The 22,694-nt window shown below is 38.5% G+C and overlaps 2 protein-coding genes across 2 annotated transcripts; both read left to right on the forward strand.

Moving 5' to 3' along the window:
• Positions 1-14,711: 14,711 nt before the first annotated feature.
• LOC122056311 (protein RICE SALT SENSITIVE 3-like) lies at positions 14,712-16,804 on the forward strand. Its single transcript, XM_042618214.1, has 7 exons — positions 14,712-15,040; positions 15,101-15,154; positions 15,284-15,451; positions 15,569-15,674; positions 15,763-15,804; positions 15,888-15,944; positions 16,082-16,804. Exons 1-7 carry the CDS (start codon positions 14,904-14,906, stop codon positions 16,571-16,573), a joined length of 1,056 nt encoding a protein of 351 aa, XP_042474148.1. The 5' UTR covers positions 14,712-14,903; the 3' UTR covers positions 16,574-16,804.
• Positions 16,805-20,055: 3,251 nt separating this feature from the next.
• On the forward strand, positions 20,056-21,480 carry LOC122056310 (RING-H2 finger protein ATL46-like). The gene has a single exon (XM_042618212.1). The coding sequence runs from the start codon at positions 20,131-20,133 to the stop codon at positions 21,364-21,366; it is 1,236 nt and encodes a 411-aa protein (XP_042474146.1). The 5' UTR covers positions 20,056-20,130; the 3' UTR covers positions 21,367-21,480.
• The last annotated feature ends 1,214 nt before the right edge of the window (positions 21,481-22,694 follow it).

A 22,694-nucleotide genomic window follows, 5' to 3' on the forward strand; every position in this document is an offset into this window, starting at 1 on the left:
AGGCCGCCGGGCCGGAAGTTTGGGTAGAAGGGACAGGAAGAATGGCGGATTGTGTTATCCTCCGCCTAGATGGAGGCAAGGAAGTGATCGGCTGAACGACAAGCGACTCTGGTGGCAGCTCATCCAAAGAAGGAGTCCGGTCGGAGGAAATGGCTTCAACTGTTTCGGGAGCGGCAGGAGATGAAGTGTCTCCTCGATCAGAAGCTTGCACAGCCGAAGTGGCGAGCGGGAAGGCGGGTCCGTTCGGCGCCTCTTACGAGTAAGCGGCACCTCATCACTCGAAGACCCCAAGCCCTCAGTATGGACGGCGGGTGGCACTTCTGAGATCGGGTGCGGGTCAGCCACCCCTTCTACACTGGGAGTCCATTCGGCGGTCCCCTCGCCTGCAGTTGGGGTCTTCCTAAGTGTACCTTCCTGTGAGCCGATCGGGGTCAAGCCGAGCCTGTTCATCTCCTTTGCTGCAGCTGCTTCGATCTCATCTTGCCTAACCTTCATAATACCGGCTGCTCGGGAGCGCATCATGATGTCGGCTGCAAAAGAAGGAAAGAACCAATTAGACTCAAGAGGAAAAGGTCGAGAAATCTCTTACCTAAGCTGCTCGGAAGTTTCGTTCGGATCAGACTCGGCCCGAACATATACAGAACGCCTTTCGGCAACCGCTTATGGATGTCGAACTTCAGGCCGGCCAGCGTGTTGGCAGCATGGAGGTAGTCCGACCGGGTCTTGTACTTCTTCAAATCTGGTTGAGGGAGAAGCCCGACCTACCATTTGGTCCGGAAGCTTGGCCGCTCGGGGAGTCTCAGAAAGAAGAAGTACTCCTTCCAGTGTTTGTTGGAAGTGAGCATTTTGTCAAAAAAGATCGGACCGACCCGAGATTGGAAAAGGTAAGTGCCCAGCTCGGACTATTTGGGATAATAGAAGTAGTGGAAGACCTGAGGGGTCAGTGGAATGTTGTACACTCGGAACAACACTACCACGCCGCACAGCAGGCGGAAGGAGTTAGGAACAAGCTGGGTGAGCGGGACGCGGAAATAATTGCAGACTTCAGTTATGAAGGGATGGATTGGGAAGCGCAGACCGGCCACGAATTGGTCGCGAAAAAAATAGATAGTGCCGATCGGCGGGTCATTGGGCCAATCGGACAGGGAGGCCAGGACTATTTCATGGTCAAGAGGAAGGTCAAAGGTGTTTATGAGGCTCGCCGCGTCGCCCTCGTCGAACCAGGTCTCCATAACGGTATACCAAGGTCCGAGCGCAGGGTCGGACGGCTGAGAAGGGTTCGCCATTGCCGGAAAACAAAAAAGCAGAAGGTTCGACGGGAAAGACGGTCGGAAAACATAGAAAACTGGAAGCTACAAAAGCAGAAAGGACAGCGAAAGATCAGACAAGAAGGAGAAGCTTACGAGAGGGGTGAATGCAGTCGCCGCTGAAGGAACCTGATGATCGACGGAGCACGGGTCGCTGGAGAGATTGCCGGCAACAAGCGGGAAAGAAACAGCAAAGTGAGCGAGGAGGAGGAAGCGGTGGCTTTATAAAGAATGGCTCGGCCGACTGGAGTCGTCCGATCTAGGGCACGGGAAGCGGAGCGCACATCCAGCCGTTGAATTCAAACCGCCAAACGTCACATCCGTAGCTATCACCGCGGACGTACGGCAGCTGCGGTGGCGACACGTGGCGACCTCCCATAGGGCAGCATTTAATGGGCATGGGCGCGTGCTCGGCCTTAATGAGGGTGATTTGCACGAAATCCAAGGAAATTCAGGTGACGTCAGCATTGACCACGCGGGTCGCGTCCATCCGAAGACGCCAGAGGAGAAATTTCTTAAGTATAAGTCCTCAGGATGCCGAACGGCCTAGGAGATCAGCCCTACGTGGACCGATCGGGGCGCAATTTTCCCATTGGCCGATCGGCTAATCGGTCATCAGACTACTTGTCCAGTCAGTCGGACTTGCGGCCTCCTTCGACTAGACTTGAGGGGGAGACACGTGATCCGGTGGTAAGGTGGGGCCCGCCCGGCAGAAGGTCAGGGTGGTCAGCACCCCGAGAGTTCGTTCGATCGGGCGACCCATTTGCCAGATCGGCGCGGGGGATATCCGACCCGACACTACGACAGCTCGGCCAGATACCGAACTTCCGACGCTCAAGAGGCCCAAGTATAGAGGAACGGAGGCCGAACAGCGGACACATCCCCGAGACCCCGACCAAGTAGGCATGGCTCCCTCGCCCAGAACGGGGCCAAGATAGCAAACCATCGGCCGAGCGGACATCACGCTCGGCCCAGCCGCGGTAGCAGCCAGACAGCAAACTAGCCGAGCGGCTCTCCCGTTCTGCCCGGTAACAAACAAAAGGAGCAGCTGGTGATATCCTTCTAGGAACTCGTGTCACTGACAAACGGCATAGCTGGCGGCATGGTCAGGCAAAGGAGCGTACGGTATAAGCTTCCACTGTCTTGTCATAGATGTGCTCGGGTTGTTAAGGTATGGTAAGCTTTAAGAGGCGTGCACGCCTCGACAAGCGTGCACGCACGCTCCCAGGGGCTCTATATATTAGAACCCCAAACTTCATCGGAGGTATGCTCATTCTACTATAGCTACTATTACGCTGCTGCTCTCATTTCTCTACTTCACTTCTTCGCCGGAGATCTGACTTGAGCGTCGAAGGGCCATCGCCGGGGAACCCCTCCCCGGCTCGGCACTGACGTCTTGTGGTTGTAGGTCCACATTAGCAAGAGGTTCACGCATAGTCAACAGGAACGCCGCATCCCAAGCATCCACCTCTTCGATTCGGACAGGATTAGCAACATTGATAATTGCACTCGATCAAATTGACTTGGATATGGATGTTCTTCATATGATGTTGCAGATATTTGCTTGCTTCTATTTCATAAAACCTCTCTTTCTTGTAATGCAGAATGAATTGGCCACAAAGCTGAAAACATATTTTCCTCTATGGGACGCTTTGATTTAAAGCTGATTCTAGACTACTAAATTGAATATATCTTGTCAGAAGTTAATTCCCTTATTGTTTGTAATTTATTTTTCTTACATTTCTCATGTTCTAGTCTCAGCATTAGAGTAAGTTTACACCAAAATCTTGTGATAATTTGGTGTTCCTTACTCCAAAGTAATTATTATTGGAGAAGATGTAGACTCAAAACTGTCATTGTAAATGCTAGTGCTTCTACTGTTTCTTCTATTATGTGTGCAATACAGTGAGTTTATAGACAGAATAATTTTAACATTTTCCTTTGAATAAACAACCTCTAATTTAAAACATGCTAACGCAAATGACGTGTCACTTTTCCAGTAGGTCCTATACTCAATTTGTGTAAATTGAATGGGAGTGTTTATCAATCAAATTCAGATAATAGAAACAAATATCTAACTTAAAGATAATGTAGCAACTGATGTGAAATTAATAGTGACTGACTTGAGCAAATATAATATACAAAGGGGCTTAGATACCGGTTAATATAGTTTTGGGTGATTTGAGATTATAAAAGCTGGTTAACAATCAGCTGTGAATCTCTTTAATCCTAGAAGGGTACAGGTTTTCTAAAGTATATCCAACTTTAAGTTGAGCATTTGGTTAAATGCTGCAGAATTGATTTTGCTTAAATACTGCATAATTGACTTTGGTTATATACTACAGAATTGACTTTGGTTAAATACTACGGATTGACTTTTTTGTTTCATGAAGTTTTATGTATTAATTGAAGGAAGCAGCATGAATTTTCAGTTTTTATTTGAATTCGCATTTTAACTTGGGAGACTAGTCACCTGGTTCATGTGGGTGGAGAATACATCGTTTCTTTGTATGCATTTGTGTTCTTGATGTATCTTACAGACCTTTTGTAATATTTATTTTGTGAGTTGAAATCAAAGGAGATGTCCTGGTTTGTATGGCATTAGTCTAATAGTACCTTTTGAAATATTTATTTTGTGAATCAAATCAAAGGAGATGTCCTGGTTTGTATGTCATTATTAAATTACTATAATTTTCTTGCATGGTCTTGGTGTTCTCCTTGTGATCAATGCCCAGCTTTTGTAACTATTGTATATTTTCGGTTGGCACACTTGTTTTAATCTTCTCTCTTGTAATTCTTATTGTCAAAAACATACCATTGGAAATATTATGATAGCTAGATATAAATGTTTGATCTTGTTAGCTTGTGATAATGTGTTCATGATCATATGGTGATATTTACTTTAAGCACCAGTAACAGAACATACTATCGTCACCTATGGTTTTGTTGCTTGGATCCCATGACCCTTTTGCCTGACCTTTTGTCCAGTATTTATTTTGCATATTTGATTTCCACCTTCTAATTGTCATACTAATTGTTTTATCATATTCTCCATGTAATGTAATCCAGGTATAGTCTTATCTTTGTATGTGATCTTGACTGTTAGGATAATGCAGAAGCATAACTTTATTCCCATGATGTTGGTAAATTGTGGCATTTTGTTGGAGAAAAAAATGATTCATTATAAGGTAGTTTCTAAAAGTCCTTTGCATTTCCCATGTCTAATCCATGTTCTAGCGAAGAATGTCTTCTCCAACTCGGTAGCAGCTCATCAATGTACTTGGATATTTTCAACATCACAAAGAAACTTTTATTTCTGCCGAACTGAACTTGAGCATCTTCCTTCTCTTAGAGGAGAGCAAGTACAATTAAATAGCTGTAACATAACATATTCTTGGTAGCCTCCCATGTGAGTTATGCACGGTCTAACCTTTCTTCTGGCCCTTCTTCTAGCCTTGCTTGTTATCATTGCCTGTTTAAATATGGTATCACTCATGTAGCTTTGAAAAGACAGTCCTCAGTTAGATAAGCTGTCACCATTCTCCTATTCAAAAACATGGTTGGCCACTGTATCTACCTAGTTCATTGTAGAGTTGCCCAATGATATATGACTTTTTTTTAGTACCATGCGTGTTTAGATCTTATAAAAAAACATGCTCAGGTTCATGGAACTGGCTTTGTGATGATGATAATTTCTCGCTCAACTAGTTGGCATTGGTTCATACTTGCTATGACAATCTTACATTATTCTTGGGAGGCCCCTTCTAATTTGTGGCAATTGAGACCAACAATTGTCGGACTGTTCATTTCCTTGCTTCATAGCAGCATTCACTCTCTCCCTTTATAATTGTCCTTCATAGTACATTTGGTATTCTATGAAGGATTTGACTAAAAATTGAGATAGTAATACTGTTCAGAAATCCCCTTCTTTTTTTGTTTTTTGGCATTAGTAGCTGAAACTTTCTCATGCTTTGATATCATATTTGACATATTGTTCTTGCCAAATGAATATGCTCTTCTTGATAATGGAATGAGATCCTCCACCTCAACCTCTTACTTTCATCAACTTACGTCTAATTAGTGTTGTCAGTTTCATTCTGACATCTACTTGTTTTTAATCTATCTAGACAACTTTGATTTGCTAGTATTGATCATTTACTGATTAGCTTTAATCATAATTAACTTTTATATGTTTGCAGAAACTTTTCCTCACACAGTAATGCTGCATTCTCAATTATTCAGGGCAATGAACTTTTATAATATATATATTTATCATTGTTGATGGTAGATGATGCTTGAGATTGAAGGAAAAATAGTTTTGGATTCCTTTGGATGCTCCTATATGCTGATGAACTAATTAGAAACACTGTAAACTTTACTTTTTGACTTTCTTCCATGCTTCCATACACTGATAGATATAGGATGAAATAAAATGTAACAGTTGTGTTGGTACCATTTATAATTTGCTTGATTACTTCATATTTGGATATTTCCTTTGATATATCATATTTAAGTTTATTTATTGTATGGTAATCCATGTTCAATGTGAATGGAATGGAAGAAATTAGAAAGAAATAAATATTTTGTAAATCCTTTAGCAAAATTATGAGTTGAATTTCTACCAAAGCCTCTCTTTTTCATTCAGGTATGCGATCATATAATTGAGGTGAAGCATGCAATCACACCAACACTTATTATCCAGATAATTCTTTTACGAAGATATAGCATATGAGAGATAACTTTACTTTGGAATATATACCATTATTTACATGCAGCACAGTTGCATGGGAATAGTAAATATGCAATTTAAAACCAATGCTTGTTTACCTGGTTTAGGAGAAAATTTGTACTTGCAAATAGTGCTTTGTGGAAGAAGGATACTTCTTATTAATGTGTTAGGAAGTTTGGTTATTGTAATTTTATGTGATTTAACTACTTGTCTCTTCACTGTAACCTTTATTGCATACTCTCCTTTTCCTAGTGGCACTTTGACAGACAACCTGGTCACTTACATGCCATTTGAAAAATTAGGTAGATATCACTCCTAATCCTGCTTTCTTCTCTTTCCCAATGATGTGAGCTTGAGACCACAACCCATCCATTGGATTGGAATCAAATCCTTTGGAGGGTCCACTAGACAAGCTACTGGATTTGTTAGTGTGAGCAATAATTGTAGATCCATCAATAACCTCTGATACACCATCATCATCAATTAGAGGCTCTCAATCTTCTACTCCTGACAGACTGCAGGAGAATGGTCCATGATTGCTATTTGGTGATATTATGAGGATGATTCACTTCCTTTATTTCAGCAAATTTCACTCGGTCTCATTCTACAAAGCAGTGGACTCCACTTCCTTGCTGTTTGATGAGGAATCCATCAATCAGTGTGCCTAAGAAAGAGAGAACCTACAAGAGTCCATCTTTGGTGCCATAATAATTATTTTTCCACCCATGTGACATCCATTCTGTAAAGAGGTGAAACCAAAAAGATGTGGGTTGACATTGGGTTCCAAGAACAACACTAGGTTACGATAATAAGAAAGGCCAATGGATAAGAAATGTCAGCTAGAATGGTTAGGTTAAGGTAGAAGGTGAATGGAGCTGTTAGCTGTCCATGAAGTGGGTCACGCCTTTGATTGATTTTGCCAATCCTCTTTTTGGAGGGCCCGTATAGGTTAGAAAAGCTAGCTTCATCTTGGATCAACCCCAAGCTATGATATGAGGCCTTCTTGCTCACGAGTTAGAATCTTATTATTGATCAGGTAGTATTTATGGGATCTGAAGCAGAATTAAGTCTTAGTACACTAGCCAATTGTTTTCAGAACTTAGTGAAATTTTGTATAGGAAAAAATTTCAAGTTGCCTTGTAAAATGACATGTTTCAGAATGCACTAATGCATTCTCGTCATCAATAAATGCTAATTTATGGTTTTTATGATACTGTTCCTTTAGATGTTATGATCCAATAACTATATTTCTTCCTGTATGGATGACATTTCTCCATAAAATAATCAAATAATGTTCCTAGTTTGCTTACCTTGAGAAGTTGTATGATCTTGCACTAACAATATACTATCTTCATTATTAAGGGGTTTGGTGGGGAAGTCTTATTTCTCCTTATCTATCTTATCACAAGTTTAGTCAATTCTATCAAATTATTGATTAAGATAGGGTAACAACTCGAGATATTATGTACGGAATGAAATTGCATCTAAAGATATTATGTACGGAGTTGTGCTTGGTTTCACAGAGCCAAAAAATTAACCAGAAAGGTTAATTGTGTGCATTAAGAGCTTATTGTTTTAGAGTTGTAAACACGGTTTCTGGTTCATGTTTACACATTTGAGTCATTTATGCTTCTTTGTTTTCATTTCAGCTAATAACTTTTTTTATCTCACTGAGGATTGGATTCTGGTAGAATTTATATTTCCAATAAATTCAGTCACTTATCATAGCACATAGCTCCAACGAATCCCATAAGAAAGTTTTACTCTTTTAAACCTATGAGAGAGTCCCCATAGGAGGGAAGAGTTTTATGTAGGGATCTTCGAGATGTAAATCTAGAGTTAGTTAAATTTTCTTATAATTAGATGCTTAAAACAAAAAACTGCTACCTCATTACCACTTTGAAGGTTGTACCATGGCGCTGATAACATGACCTACAATCACAGTTGAGATGCTAATTTTATCTAATTTCCTTTCATGCTTTTACTGCCCAAATAAAAGGTTGTGGAGAGCAGAAGACCCCTTCTTAATAAATTCTGATGTAGCTGCCACTCTAAGCATATGCTTAGTCTAATCGACCACGAAACATTCGAGCAAGAATATTATTGAGAGATGAAATCTCCTGGAAGAACAAACTTCCTCATATTATGTTGATGAGTAATTTATTGATTCTGGTTCAATGGTTGCAAAGGTTTGTTCGAGTTGTAAACATCAACAAGGGGCCAAGGACACAGTAGTTGTAGTACAGTGCCCAGTCTATCTTTTCCAAACAATCGAATTCAAAACATTTATCCAGCATTTAATCATCCTTGTTCTCCCCTCTTCCTTTTTATTCTCACAGTTAATTGATTGCAGGAAGCATACAATCCGGTCCCCGTCAAGTTCCAAAGGTGCTTGGCATATTGGACCAAGAAACTGCCAAATGAGAAGCTGTCTGCAACGACTGTTAACTTATTATTTTGGATCAGCAGCACTCCCTAAGACTCCAGATCAGCCTATATGGCCTATCCACAGCAGCCTACTTGCTAGGTACGCTAAGCTCACATTATGTTTTTAGCAGCTTTATATTTTGGTCATGCACAGAGCAATAATTATTCTGTCAAAGTATACGTTGTGTACAATGATCTTCATATGAAGTTTCTGTACTAGTGTACTTCAATCAGAACAGAGATGTCTAACTTTTGCGCTCTTTAGTGCAAATACTTCTCTATTAGAAAAAAAGTGCCACGGACATGAAGAAAAACTTAAAATCTAGGAATGGCATTTGTAGTGCGTTAATTAGAAGAAAAGTGTTTAAATGCACTATATAAACCCTGAATGAAATCATTGCTTTAAATTGACAGTAGATTCTTTGTAAAGTACAGCTTAGCAGGTGTAATCACAACATATTGAAGTCTCCAAGAGCTGTGGATGTTGTCTTAAAAATATAAGGTAGATCTTCTATCTGATAATAAGAGGTTGATACGGCAATAGAGATGGACCCTCCAAGAGCGGGTCAAGATGGTGAAGGTTGGTTGACGTGGAGGCCAAAGTCAAAACGGTCAAAGGTCCAGGACCACAGATCATGGGAGGTTGGCCAATCAGGCCTTCAATGCCGATCGGACGTGACCATCCGAACGGTCGTCCTCCGAAAACTTATGGCTGAGGTTAAGAAACAAACAGTAAATTTCCCAGCCCATCGTCCTGCCAATCTGATGGCATGTCCTGTCAGACAGAAAGCAGCCCTCCGACAACAAGAAAGCCGAGTGGAGAACAGAACGATAGCTCAATTCAGTACGGTCGAGCTGGTGACGTCCCAGCCGAACGGATTCCGGTCGGCCTATAGTCGGACCCACATACATATCTCACCGTACTCTTTTGGAAGTTTGTGCCGCTGGCAACACAGTACTTTAGAAGCTTCTAGTCTGTCACATCAGAGATTTGCGTGCTCACTTAAGGGAAGGTGTTAGAGACACTTTTTGGCTTGTCTTTTCCTAGGACGCTTTGGACATGCATAGACATTACAGTGACGCTATAAACCACAGGCGAAGGTATGCAATACTTTACTATTCAACATGCTCACTTCTACAACTTGTCTACTATTCTTCTCCAAGAATTAAGGACTGACTTGAGCATCGGAAGGCCAACATCGGGACCCCTTCTCGGCTGGATACTAATGCTCCTGGTTTTACAGAGTAGCGCAAAGTCTTCATCCAATCAACCATAGAGCCACATTTCCAACCTAATATCTTTCCAACTTTCGGACAGGATCAGAGGTTATGCTAATTTAGTATACTATATATTCCTGGATTAGTGCTCATTAAGTATATACGAATATGGAAGGTCCTCTGCATGATTTTCTTCATTTCTTTACTTTGGCATTCTTTTGCTTTGTATATTATATCTTTTGCAAAAGTTGATTCATTCAAGTAGAAGCTAGCAGTATGACATATTTGTTTACAAGCTGAGTCTGGAAAAAGAGGAAGGTGAGGGAAAAGGAGAGTGAAGTATAGCTGGTGAAGCTATATGGAACCCATGAAGAGAGCTGAGTTTTACTGCAGAAAGGCAGGGAAAGGATGCCACCGTCTTTTCATGGATGGAGTACATTGAGCTTTTAGAGGCCAAGATTGTGACTACCAAAAGCCTTCACGTGACCATTTTGGATTCTTTCTCAGTGGAGAAGTTGGAATTGGCAGCACTGCTTTCATGCAGCCTTGACCAATCCAACTTCACCTCTTCTCTTCTTTTTTTGATATCTACCTTTATTCAAAATTAAAAAAGAATACATCTCATTTCTTCCGTTTCAGAAAAAAATTCAAAGTAGAAGTTTATTGGTTGGTGGTTGATTGAATTGAATTGAATTGAAAATTGTTTACCACTAGCTCCTTAAAGAATAATGTGTGAGTCCATATATAGGGGACAAAGTTGTAAGATTAAATCATTATTGCACTTTATCTTTTCCCCTCCTATTATTTATTGCATTGTGTCGACATTTGAAAGGCTCAGCTGCCTCGCAACAGTAAGCCATGCATGCATGAAAACTACATCAAACTGTTTTTTCTGTGCCTGTACACGTCTTTGTTTGATATTTATATTGTGTTAGACCATTTGCCTTGTGTTATTTTCTCAAGAAAAATATAGTGTGTTCACCTATATACATAACAAACTCGGGAAGTGTAGAACTGCAACCTTGCTGGTGCAACAACTAGAAAACCTGGGTAAAGATTGGGACAACGGACTTTTTTTAACGCAGTTAGCACTGAAATTAAGGCGGTGTTTTGGCATCAGGAAACCCTGACTTTATCCTTTTACTATTGACATGACAACCCTGTCTACCTGAAACAAGTCTAAGTAGAGACATACTAATTAAGGGCAATCTACAAAACCATAACATATGTACATCCTTAGGAAGACAAGGCAGTTTAAAATACTGTTCTGAACACATGATTCTTGATGGCTTTTATAGTTAAATATATGTTAAGTAATTAATTTGTTGTTTGGTAACTAGTTGATGCGTGATTTTCCTAGACTCCTCTGCCATTCTGACCTCCCTCCCATGCCAATCGAGCTCCTCACGATTTGAACCATGCAGTCTTCCTTCTTCCAGGAAAAAAGAATTTAAGAAGTGCTTTAATTATAGGCATGGGCCAAGAGAACAATATATAAAGAAAAGAATAAATCCATATTTCTGGTCTCTGCTCCTTCAATCACAAGCTATCCGGATGCCGAAGCCATACTCCTTGTTATCCAGCATGCTTTTCTCCTGCTTAGGTCGCTCTCACATGCATATATACACATCCATAAGTAGATTTTATGCCCCACGAACTATAAATTATAGTTCACCTATTTGCATGATTATTTTTGCTTTGCCAATATGAGTTTTTTCTTCATTTTTTCCCTTCACCAAAGTTTATACCGTGGACAGTTGATGCTACTAAACTTATATTTACTTGGAGTTTGTTTGGTTGCTAGAATAAGGGACAGTAATAATGAAGATTCTGAGGTCGTTTTTCTATGCTATATTGTCAAGTGACAACTCAGGGTTGATCATAAATTTCTTAAGATTGTGTCAAAGTTGACCTTGATTATATCAATACATTTAAACATGTGGTCAAGCTATCAAACCTAGAATATTAACTTTCTAATCTATTAAATTATTTTATCATCGTAGATAATGCCAAAACACTTTGACGCATTAAATTATAATTATATAATGAGGATAAGTTGTCAAGTGTGGAAATGATTTTTTTAGTCGATCAAGTTGGTTCACCGCTCAGATAGATCATTTTAACTGGATATCTAAGTAGAAAAAGTTGATCTAGATTATTCAAAGTAGACCCATCAACATAATCTTCTGCTACTAGCATGATCTTCTTTTGAAAAGTAATGCTGCATTAGATTTGCATTAGATCTTGATTTTTTTTTTGCCATTCTTTTTTTTCTTGTATCTAGGAAAATAATGAAGGTGTGGGTGCATGTTCATTGTCATGGGCAAAGCAAAGCTATGGGGTGAAAGGTAACTTTGTGTGCCATGGCCATTCATTCACTCACTCACCCTCTCTTTGGGATTGTACCACCAAGCTTTTCATTTTACATAAAGAAGGGCCAAGGAATGATGGGATTAAGACTTTGGTGATGATGGTGTGGGTCAAAACAGAGAGGGTCAAGGACCTGCCTCCCTGACCCTGCTATGCCATGGCTGCTGCCTTAATTTGCTTTCCATGTCAGAGAGGAAGAGAAGAGACGGGAGGAAAAAGAAAAGCCAAAGTAACTTAATAAATAAAGCTGATGAGGGGTGATGGTATCTTTAAAATCACTCTTTGGTCATCATGCATCTCAGGGACAAGGGACAGCACTGCTCCATTTCCAATGGCACAGAGGTATCTTTTATTATTCACTTCACTCACTCTTGCCTTTCCTTGTTCTATTTACCCACGCCATTAATATCCTTTTTCCTCATTGGCTAAGAGAACAGGAGCATGGACCCGCCTTCGGGTCCTTGTTCCTGTTTGGAGTTTGGGCATTCATTTCATACTTATTGTTATTCTCATCAGTACTATTTATCATTATTATTATTAGATGTATATAAAGAAAAATGATAAATAGAATGACTTCTAGTTATTTTTCATCAGATAATGTATTAAAGATGCATTTGTTGTGATGTGCATGAACCATGAAGCTAGATTTAGTGCACCATTGAACTGGATGCTCAGTCTAAACTATTGCTCTGTCGAACACAACGGACAACTGAAGAAGGTAAATTTATTGTGCTAGATAAAAAAAAAAAACTTAAATTCTTATTCGATCTTGTATAATTTGCTTTTTGTGTTTTGTGTGTGCCTGTGTTTTCACGATTGCAAACAGATCAATTATATTCTTGAAACAAAAATTGGTGTCGTGAATTGTGTTAAGTAATAATATCATGTATAAATAAAAAATGGATTGATGGACAAATAGCATATAAGAAAACGTCAGATTCTGCTTCTAGAACACAATACTCTATGCTAATAGATAAGATTTAATATCCCCCAATTTGATGGCGATAACTCTATGAAATTCCTTTAAATTAATTAAGCATTAATGTCATGTCATTAATTATATATATACCACACAAAAGGGAAAAGTACATTAAAGATACTTCGATAAAATTTTTTTTTTTTGAACCATGTTTCATTTATGTAGCACTAGTAACATAAGTTGGGGATGAGGAAAAAATTATTCTCAGTCAATTCCAAACAATCATGATTAACACGACGTATCATAGTTGAATATACCTTTTGTGATGGCTTTACGTTTATCATATGGACTCTCCACCTAGCTGCCATGTGATGCTATGAAGAACAAAATCTAGCTTAGCGATATCCGTGAAAGCCTAACGTGCAAATTGATAAATTTGTTCTAGATTGAAGTCATAAGAGGATAAGATTGACTGGTCAAAGTAATTTTAATTTCTTTTCCTTTATGCAACTTTTTTTGATAATATCATGAGGTGTAATTTTATGTATGCTTTAGTTTGAGCAAGCATGGCATGTGCAAGTAGAAGCCTCAATATGAACTCTCTTTTCTTCTAGAATGGAATCTTATAGAGTGGATTTCTGAATGATTTTTTAAAATGGAAATCTCTTTTTTGCCATCTAATTCAGTTGAAATTTAATTTTGACTATTGATGAGTTAAATTTCGATTGAATTGAAGTACACAGTACACTCCAATGGAGGATCTGAATTTCCATTCTTCTCAATTAATAACTTATCATGGTTTTGCATTAAACAATTAATGTCTCTAAATTAAATTCATTACACATGACTAAAAGTCCATCCATGACAAATTAGATTCGACTTGCCAAAGTCATTGTGCATATGCAAGAAGTAGAAGCTAAAAGTATATTATACATTTTTTTAACACAAACTTTGATAATTTATCTTTCTAGTGGATTTTTGGTTGCATAAACAAGTCATTAATGATGATCCACAAAGCATCTTGCTTGCTTTTCTAAATGCTAAGTTAATACACAGGAAGAGAAGAAGTACTGCCTGAAATTAAAGAGTTCGTGGTGGCTTCTTTTTTTTTAAATTGAGTTGTCTATTATTATCAACCAGATTTGACAAGTATAGAGTCCTTGGCTATGTCGGCCAACAACGCAACATAAACTTTTGGTTTCCCTTTTTTCTAATCAACTTAATCGCTCATTCACAACATAGTTTTACTCCATCATTCCCTTTTAATTTGTTTGAGATAAGGATGAGAAGTTAAATTTCATCACCAATATTGACTTTACCATTTTTCTTAGTGTGTTCGAGTGAATTTCAAAATCTCCTCCTTTTGTTTTTAGCTTATTTTAAAATAATAGTGCCACTGCCAATATTTTGTAAACTTCCCGAATTAATTATGAGAGAGACAGAATCCAGTGAGATGATGATAAAAGTGACTCGACTTCAATATTATTTTCCTGCATGGAATATCAGTCTTGTTTTTGTTTCTCAGTTTCAAATTACACATGATGGATGCAGTGGAAAAGAAAAAGTCTAATATTGAACAGTGTTTTTAATTCACACACATGAAAAATATAATTTTTATTTTCAATTATGAACAGCTTTTATTGATGGGTCTGCTGGGTGGACGCACAAAGTTAATTGGTGAAATTTAACTCATGATTAATTACTGTAGTAGGAGAGATCGATGACACAGAGGGGTATATATGTGGTCATGATTCCCCTCTTGCTGGCTGCTTTAGTTTTAGTTTCCCTCCTCCAAGATAAAAAAAATCTACCAGAGGAGCAAACTAAAAATTAAAGAGGGCTTTGATCGGTTTCTTTAGAATCTCTTCTCCTTCTTCTCCTTCTCCTTCTCCTTCCTTTTTCCTCTTCTTTAAATCCTGCTTTGGTTTGATCAATGGAGGAACAACTCAATCCTTTGGCCGTGACTCATCTCCTGCAACACACCCTGAGAAGCTTGTGCAGCAACAAAAGCTCCCAATGGATTTATGCCGTCTTCTGGAGGATCTTGCCGAGAAATTACCCACCTCCCAAGTAAGTAATTTGCATCTTATTCTATGCAATTAGTTGTTGCGTTTAATAAATTATTTTCAGGTGGGATCTTCCAGGAGGGGTTTATGACAGAAGTAGAGGAAACAGGAGGAATTGGTACAATATGCATATGCTTTGCTCAGAATTAAATTAAATTTGGGACTTCATATTATTTCAGCTAAAAACATGCATATACATACATATCTAGTTTTTTTTTTCTTAAACGATCGATTGATCAATCATTAGGATACTTGCATGGGAAGATGGTTTCTGCAATTTTGCTGCTAATCCCACAGCCTGTGATCAATTAGCAGCAGGGGCTTCATCAGCTTATGAAGAATGCGAAAATGTCAAAGGCCTTCAGCCGGAGCTCTTCTTCAAGATGTCCCACGAGATCTACAACTATGGAGAAGGGTAATTAATTATTAAAAAAATACTAATAAATAAATAAACAATTTTTTTTTCCCTTTTACTCTCTTTTGGCTTGTATCTACGAATTAAGCTTTGTTTGATGATCATTTTTGCCCGCAGCTTTATTGGAAAAGTTGCAGCAGATCACAGCCATAAATGGGTGTTTAAGGAACCTCAAGATCAAGAGATCAATTTCCTCTCCACTTGGAATAACCCTGCTGATTCAGTTAGTAGTGCCTCTTGCTTTTATTATAATTATTAAAAAAACACAAAAAAATTGTAAATTTTTATTCTGATATGTTAATTTTCTTCAGCAACCAAGAACTTGGGAGGCTCAGTTCCAATCCGGCATCAAGGTCGTTTTTATAAATTATTTTATCAAAAATATTCATTAATTTTGGGTCTAATTCTGATTAATTAATTCTCATTGTGACGGCAGACCATTGCTCTGGTTGCTGTCAGGGAAGGTGTTGTGCAATTAGGATCCGTCAACAAGGTGATTAATTAGTTAATTGTGTATACATCTTAATTTCAGATAATTAGACACGTGTTTCGTTCGGATAGGCTTGCATGATATCACATCGTGCATGGCGACGTCTTCATTAACGTAATTAACGAACGCAATTAATGAAGGTGGTGGAGGACTTAAGCTTCATCGTGTTGCTCCGCAAGAAGTTTAGCTACCTCGAGAGCATCCCCGGCGTCCTCCTCCCCCACCCTTCCTCTTCCTCCTCCTCGGCCGCCGCCGCCTTCCCCATCGTCGACGGGTGCAACATGGCCGCCGCCGGCCTTCACTGGACCCCCGCGCCGCCGCCCCCCTTCCCCACACCAGAATTCTACGACCAGTACCTGGCGACGCAGCAGATGAGGATCGCGCCGTCGATGAGCAGCCTCGAGGCGTTGCTCTCCAAGCTTCCGCCGGTGGCACCGCCACCTGGATTCATGGAGATGCCCCCACCAGCCGTGCCAGCGAAGGAGGAGGACCTAGAGGAGGAGATGGAAACGTTGCAGCAGCAGCAGCAGCAGTCGCTTCAGGGTGGAGACCATGGCGAGAGCAGCAGGTCATTGCCTTCGTATTATCTCAATGTGAGCAAATTACCAGGTCAAGATCATGAGGGTTTCTAATTAATAATTAATGAAATTATTATTATTATTACTACTACTAGTTGTTAGGGAGTGATCTATAAAAAAAAATATCGTGAAGATTAATCTATTGAATCAACTTAATCATATTAATCTCCCTTATTAATTAAGTTAGATGCTTACTTGGTGCTAGCAATCAAAGACCTTTATAATTTGTAGTGATTAATCAACTTGTATATTTATGTTTAAACAGTAAACATTGTTGATTGCTTATACTAATACATCTATAGAAAAGCTTCATCATTCAAATCTAAATATATATATATATATATACACACACACAGTGATAATATAGAGTGATATATATGTGCATTTGAACTGAGTGGATTTAAAAAGTAGTTTGGAAAATTGCAAAAATGAGGATATATAATAAGATATTGATCAAATTGGTGAGGCAGATATTCTCCTTTGGGGCTTTGTTTTTATTGTAAGATCAAATAGGAAGGCCATTGCCACTATTCTGTGACTTGTGTTGATTTTTATTGATATATAATTAGCATGATATATATAGTTGTTTATCGATCCATTATTAACATTATGGGTGTCATTTGAATGTCTAATTAATCACTTAAAATAATAATAAATTGATGAGTTAATTATGTCTTAATTAAGTAGGTCTTCTTGCATTTACGATCCGGTACTGGATGGTAAAAAAAAAATTGAAAACAACTCATATTCATTATATTGATTTACTTGAAAAATTCTACGGAAACAAAAGAAAAAGGAAATTAAATAAAAATGAATAGAAAGAGAATATATCTCACGCCTTGTACATGGTACACTACAATGATCTTTCTCTTAATCTTTTAACCCATTGTAGTGATTTGTATAATAAGCGAACAAGGAGTATACAAACATAACAAGGTCATCATAATTAATCCTAATCAGCCATGAAAAAAGGAATATAGATAAGTCAAGCATGTTAAGAAAGAAATTTCTCTCCGAGAAGAGAGAAATGGTTAAACAATAGATAATCCTACCTTCATGAGAGTGAAATTAAAAATTATTTCATTCGAGAGTTGTGAAGAAATCAATCTCTAAGTTAATTTATTTATGACTTATAATGAAACTTTTATAAATTAAAAAAAATGAAAAGTAATAGAAATAAATGATTTGATGGAAATTGTATTGCAATCCATATACCAAAACATAAATTTTCATGTATCAAAATAAGTATGCTTACACATTTGCATGTTGAATGTAGCATAGGTACCTAAGAGTTGATGTAGCTTGGGTGTGCTATCCTAAGAGTTGATCAAGCTAGAAATAAGAGAGACCGAAGAATTGATTGATTAATTAGAAGAGTTTGATGTTAAATGATTGAGAAGTCAAGAAATTGCATCTGTAGCTCCTATATCATCCTTCCATCCATTGTTAGAAAGAACTTATTCTCAAGTTTGCATCTTCATCCTAAAGTCTAGAATTGACTAATAGAAATGTTTGTAATAATGCTCAAATTTATCTCAAATAAAATATTCATTGAATCAACTTTCATATGCGCTTTTTTTGGTAATTAATAAAATGATGTGTATATATAATAAATAGCTAGGAGTGAATAACCGATTGAAAATAAAGTCATCTTCATCTAGAATTATTGGGAAAGATAATCCTAACATAGTTTTTAGTTGATATTTCCACAATAATTTCATTTTCATAAAATTATTTGAACACTTCAAATATCACTAATTCTACTTATATAATTGTAACTAAAGAATATCATTTATTAAGAGTATCAACCATTGGATTTAAAACACTTCAGGTTTATGACAAAAGAACACTTCCAAGAAACTTTACTTGGTAAGTATAGGGTTGCAATTAGATTAAAATCGAACCGATGGAATCAATTTATTCTGAACAAATTAAAAATGTTTTGAACTAATCGAACCATGAATAAACTAAATCGATAAAACATGATCAGTTAACTCAATCAAAAATCGAATTAATTAAAATTTTCAACAATAATGATACATTTCTCTGAGGTCCAGTAGGGAACATGACAGAGAAGTTCCAGCACTTGACAAGGCTAGACCCTATCACTTGACATAACTGTGGCATGCTTGATCCTATTTGACTTAAAATATTGGTTTATCCAGTTTAACTGAATTAGGAATTTTAAAATCGAACCGAATTATTGTACGTATCCCTAATTAAGCAGGTCTTATATAGATGTTATTCATGTACTTTAAAGTTTAATGATCATTACTTCAAGTTTACATAAAGCTTTTGCTTTTTCAAGACTTCAAAGTTACGATAGATAAGATATAGATGTTTCATATGCTCTTCTTGTTCTTTATTATGCACAAGAATATCACCAAAACAGATAATAAAGAACCAATTATTTATCAATGAAATATTTTAAAATATGATTCATTAGTCTTATAAAAATATAAAAACATTAGAAATACTAAGAGCCATCATCATCCATTCATATAATTATCAACCTATTTATCAGTTTAAAAGTTAGTTTTAAGATTAAATTTCGAAAGCATAGATCATCAAGGATCTATATCGACTTGGATTCATTCATGGTCCAGGAACTGTTGGGCCTTAGCCTTTTGGTAAAGCCCTAAGTCTCAGTTTCTGTTACCTTTTTTTCCCATTTTCTTTTATTTGCTGCCTCATTTTTTATGTTTTGAAATGAACTTTTTTTACTTGTTGATGGGGCTTCCCTCCCATTTTTTGTTTGAAATAAAGACTTGTAACTTTGACATCTTTTTGTTTAATCTTCCTTAAAAGAAGATCTTATTCCATCTACTTTCAACTTAATAATAAAGCACACTTGGATGCCTTTATAAAGGCATTAAGTCAGCAATCAGAATGGTTTAAAGCCATAAATACAAAGCACTACCCAACTTTTCCTTTGTAGAGCTAATTAATTAACCATAAGATGATATGATTAAAGATTTGTTTATCACCTAAATCTATTTACATCATCAAATCCAAAAAAAAAACACTACTGGATCCTCTTAGATACTCTCCTATATTTAGTCCATAGATCTATCTTTTCTCTCCAGCCAAATCCAATTTTATTTGGCATACATCCTCTTTAAATTCATCAATTTTAATAAAAAAACAAAAACTACTAGTCTCAGAGTTTAAATTAAAGCAAATTCCAACGGCATTTTCATATAAAACCCTGATGATCAATATTTTTGTTTTTTCGATTAAATCAGCCGGTCTAGTCGAATTCAAAGTGTAATCTAATCCTGATTTAATTCTGGAGATGATCGATATCCAATTCTATAAAAATTTTCTACCGTCAATCTGAATTAATTTGAGAAACTATATGGATGGACGACGTGACATTACGAGCGATTTAAGGTGGCAAAAGGCGAATACATTACGAGCGGTTCAAGATGACAAAAGACGAATACGCTCGCCCTCAGCGCTCCCGCCAATTTATCCCAGGACCAACACGGAGGAGATAAATAACGGATATAACATGTGAGAAAATCGAACTCTCATTGTATGGGAGTCTGTTCTACTTTTTTTTACCATCTCACCATGCCTTAGGCGACTAATCTTTTGAATACAAAACTATGCACCTTCCCTCCCTCTTGCTTGTTCTTTATCCTAGCAACTATAAACAAGGCAGCTTATTCTCATTTTTTAGCAGCAATGGAGAATGGAGATGCATCCATGAGATCGCACCAAATCTAGCGCCAAAATTCTTGTTCAGTCTCCTTTCTCTCCTTCTCGTCTCTTCCTCCATCTCCCATGGCTTCCAAATCTCTAAACACAGCTCAATTCCTCAAATGAGCAGCTCATCCAGAAGCAAGATAAGCCCGGCGCTCCTCATCGTCATCGTCGTCCTCGCCGTCGCCTTCTTCGTCTCCGGCCTCATCCACCTCCTCTTCCGGTTCGTCTTCAAGAAGCGCCGCCGCCGCCGCCGCCGCCCTCCGCCTGCGGCGGAGGACGGCGGCGGTGGCGGCGACGGCGAGTCGCCGGGGCCCGACCGGCAGCTGCAGCAGCTGTTCCACCAGCACGACTCGGGGCTCGACCAGGCGTTCATCGACGCGCTCCCGGTGTTCCTCTACACCGACCTCGCCGGATCCAAGGAGGAGCCTTTCGACTGCGCTGTCTGCCTCTGCGAGTTCGACGCCGCCGCCGGCGACGAGCTCCGCCTGCTCCCCGCCTGCGGCCACGCCTTCCACCTCTCCTGCATCGACACCTGGCTTCTCTCCAACTCCACCTGCCCCCTCTGCCGCGCTTCCCTCTCTCAAGGACCTCCCGTCGAAGACGTCGCCTTCGACTCGAGCGACCAAACCCAAGACGACGAGGAAGCCGCCGGAGAACCTCACGAACCCGCCGTCGAAGAAACAGCCGCCGAGAAGAAGGCATTCCCGGTGAGGCTCGGCAAGTTCAGGAACCTGGACGACGGCGCGAGCGTCAACGGCGAGGAGAGCGGGAGAACTCTGATGGGGAATTGGAGGTTGGAGGAAGGCGAGAGCAGCAGCAGCAGCCTCGACGCGAGGAGGTGCTTCTCCATGGGATCGTACCAGTACGTGGTCGCCGACGCCGAGCTCCACGTGGCTTTCAAGAACTGCTGCGCCTCCGCGAGCAGAGGACGGGAAGCGAAAGCCCCCGGCTGCGCCGTCGACGAGTCGGCGGAGGGGAAGCGACTCGGCGTCGGCGGCCGGCGGGAGAGCTTCTCGGTGTCCAAGATCTGGCTGTGGAGTAACAAGAAGGGCAAGGTGGCCGTGCCGCCTCCTGATGCCTCTGATCTCGAAGCAAACTTGCCATGGAAGAAGACGACAGCAATTGGCGATGCTTGATTCTTCTCATCAAGCCAAGAACACAGTTTGTTTTTCTCTTTTTTTCCCTACTGATCGTTACTAAATTGCAAACAAATTCCAGTGAGTGTTCGTAATATCCACTTCCTTGAGAAATTCACATTGCATTTTCTAGCCGATCGTCAAAATTCTTGAGTAGTTCTGCTACTTGAATTGAATTCTTAGGCTCTTTATGTTAAAGCAGTTTTAAAAGAAGAAAAAAAAAACAGAAAAGAAACAGAGTCATGGATTAGTTTTTCGATGGCTGATTCCTTGCATGAAAAGAAGAGCAGACACAGAGGAAACTGGAAGACATCTTCAATTTTCAAACACGCATGTTCCCATGCATGCTGCAAAGTAAAATGATTAAGTTTTTTTTTTATGTTACAGAACAGTATGATGAGTAGGTATTGATTATTCATGGACTGATCCAAGAAATGTGCCACCAAAAGGGTTCGATGAATGAGATAAAAATGTAGAACTTGGTGAAGGTTTGAATGAGCAGCAGTGAGCTATTAGCTGGTGTTGTGTTTGTTTGCATAGAAATGGCCTGGGAAGGAGTGGAATCCCTGTAGTGCTAAAAGACAAGCACAAGCAGTTCAAAGACTACTCTCCATGTTTGAAGAATTTTTTAGTGCACCAATTCTCAGATTCTCTACTGTCGGCATCAATGGTTATTTCTATGGTTTGGAAGGGTTGCTGTTCATACAATGGCTCAGTGGTTCATGTTTTTTATGTTGTCACTGGTGGCAAATTTTATGTTGGTGGTGGTAGCGGCTGCTGCTGCTGCTGTTTGGTAAGCTAAAATTTGTTCACCGGAGATGAGCTTTCTATGTCCCCCCTCCGTTCCAAATGACATTTTTACCTTTTCTTTTTCTTTTTTTTTTCTTTTATTATTTTTCATTTAGTTTTATTTTTTTTAATTAGTTTTATTAAAAAATAGCTCAAGTATATTTTAAATTTTATTTAGTTTTATTTAATTGTATTTTTTTTAATTAATTCAATTTATTATTTTTTTATCAATATGATATATTTTTTCAATTTTATTTAATTTTATTTTTTAATCAATTTTGTTTATTATTTTTTATCAATATTTTATTTTTTAATTTTATATAAATTTTATTTAGTTTTATTTTATAATTAATTTTATTTATTATTTTTTCATAATACTTGTATTTTTTCAATTTATTATTTTTTTAAGTTTTGTTTTTTTTATTGATTTTATTTTTTAAGCAATTTTTTTATCAATTTTGTATTTTTGAATAATTTTTTTTATATGTTTATAATCTTTTGTTTATTTTTAGTTATAAATTTTAAGAGTTATTATTTGT

The sequence above is a fragment of the Zingiber officinale genome, chromosome 3B (genome assembly GCF_018446385.1).
Source record: "Zingiber officinale cultivar Zhangliang chromosome 3B, Zo_v1.1, whole genome shotgun sequence".
Classification (NCBI taxonomy): domain Eukaryota; kingdom Viridiplantae; phylum Streptophyta; class Magnoliopsida; order Zingiberales; family Zingiberaceae; genus Zingiber; species Zingiber officinale.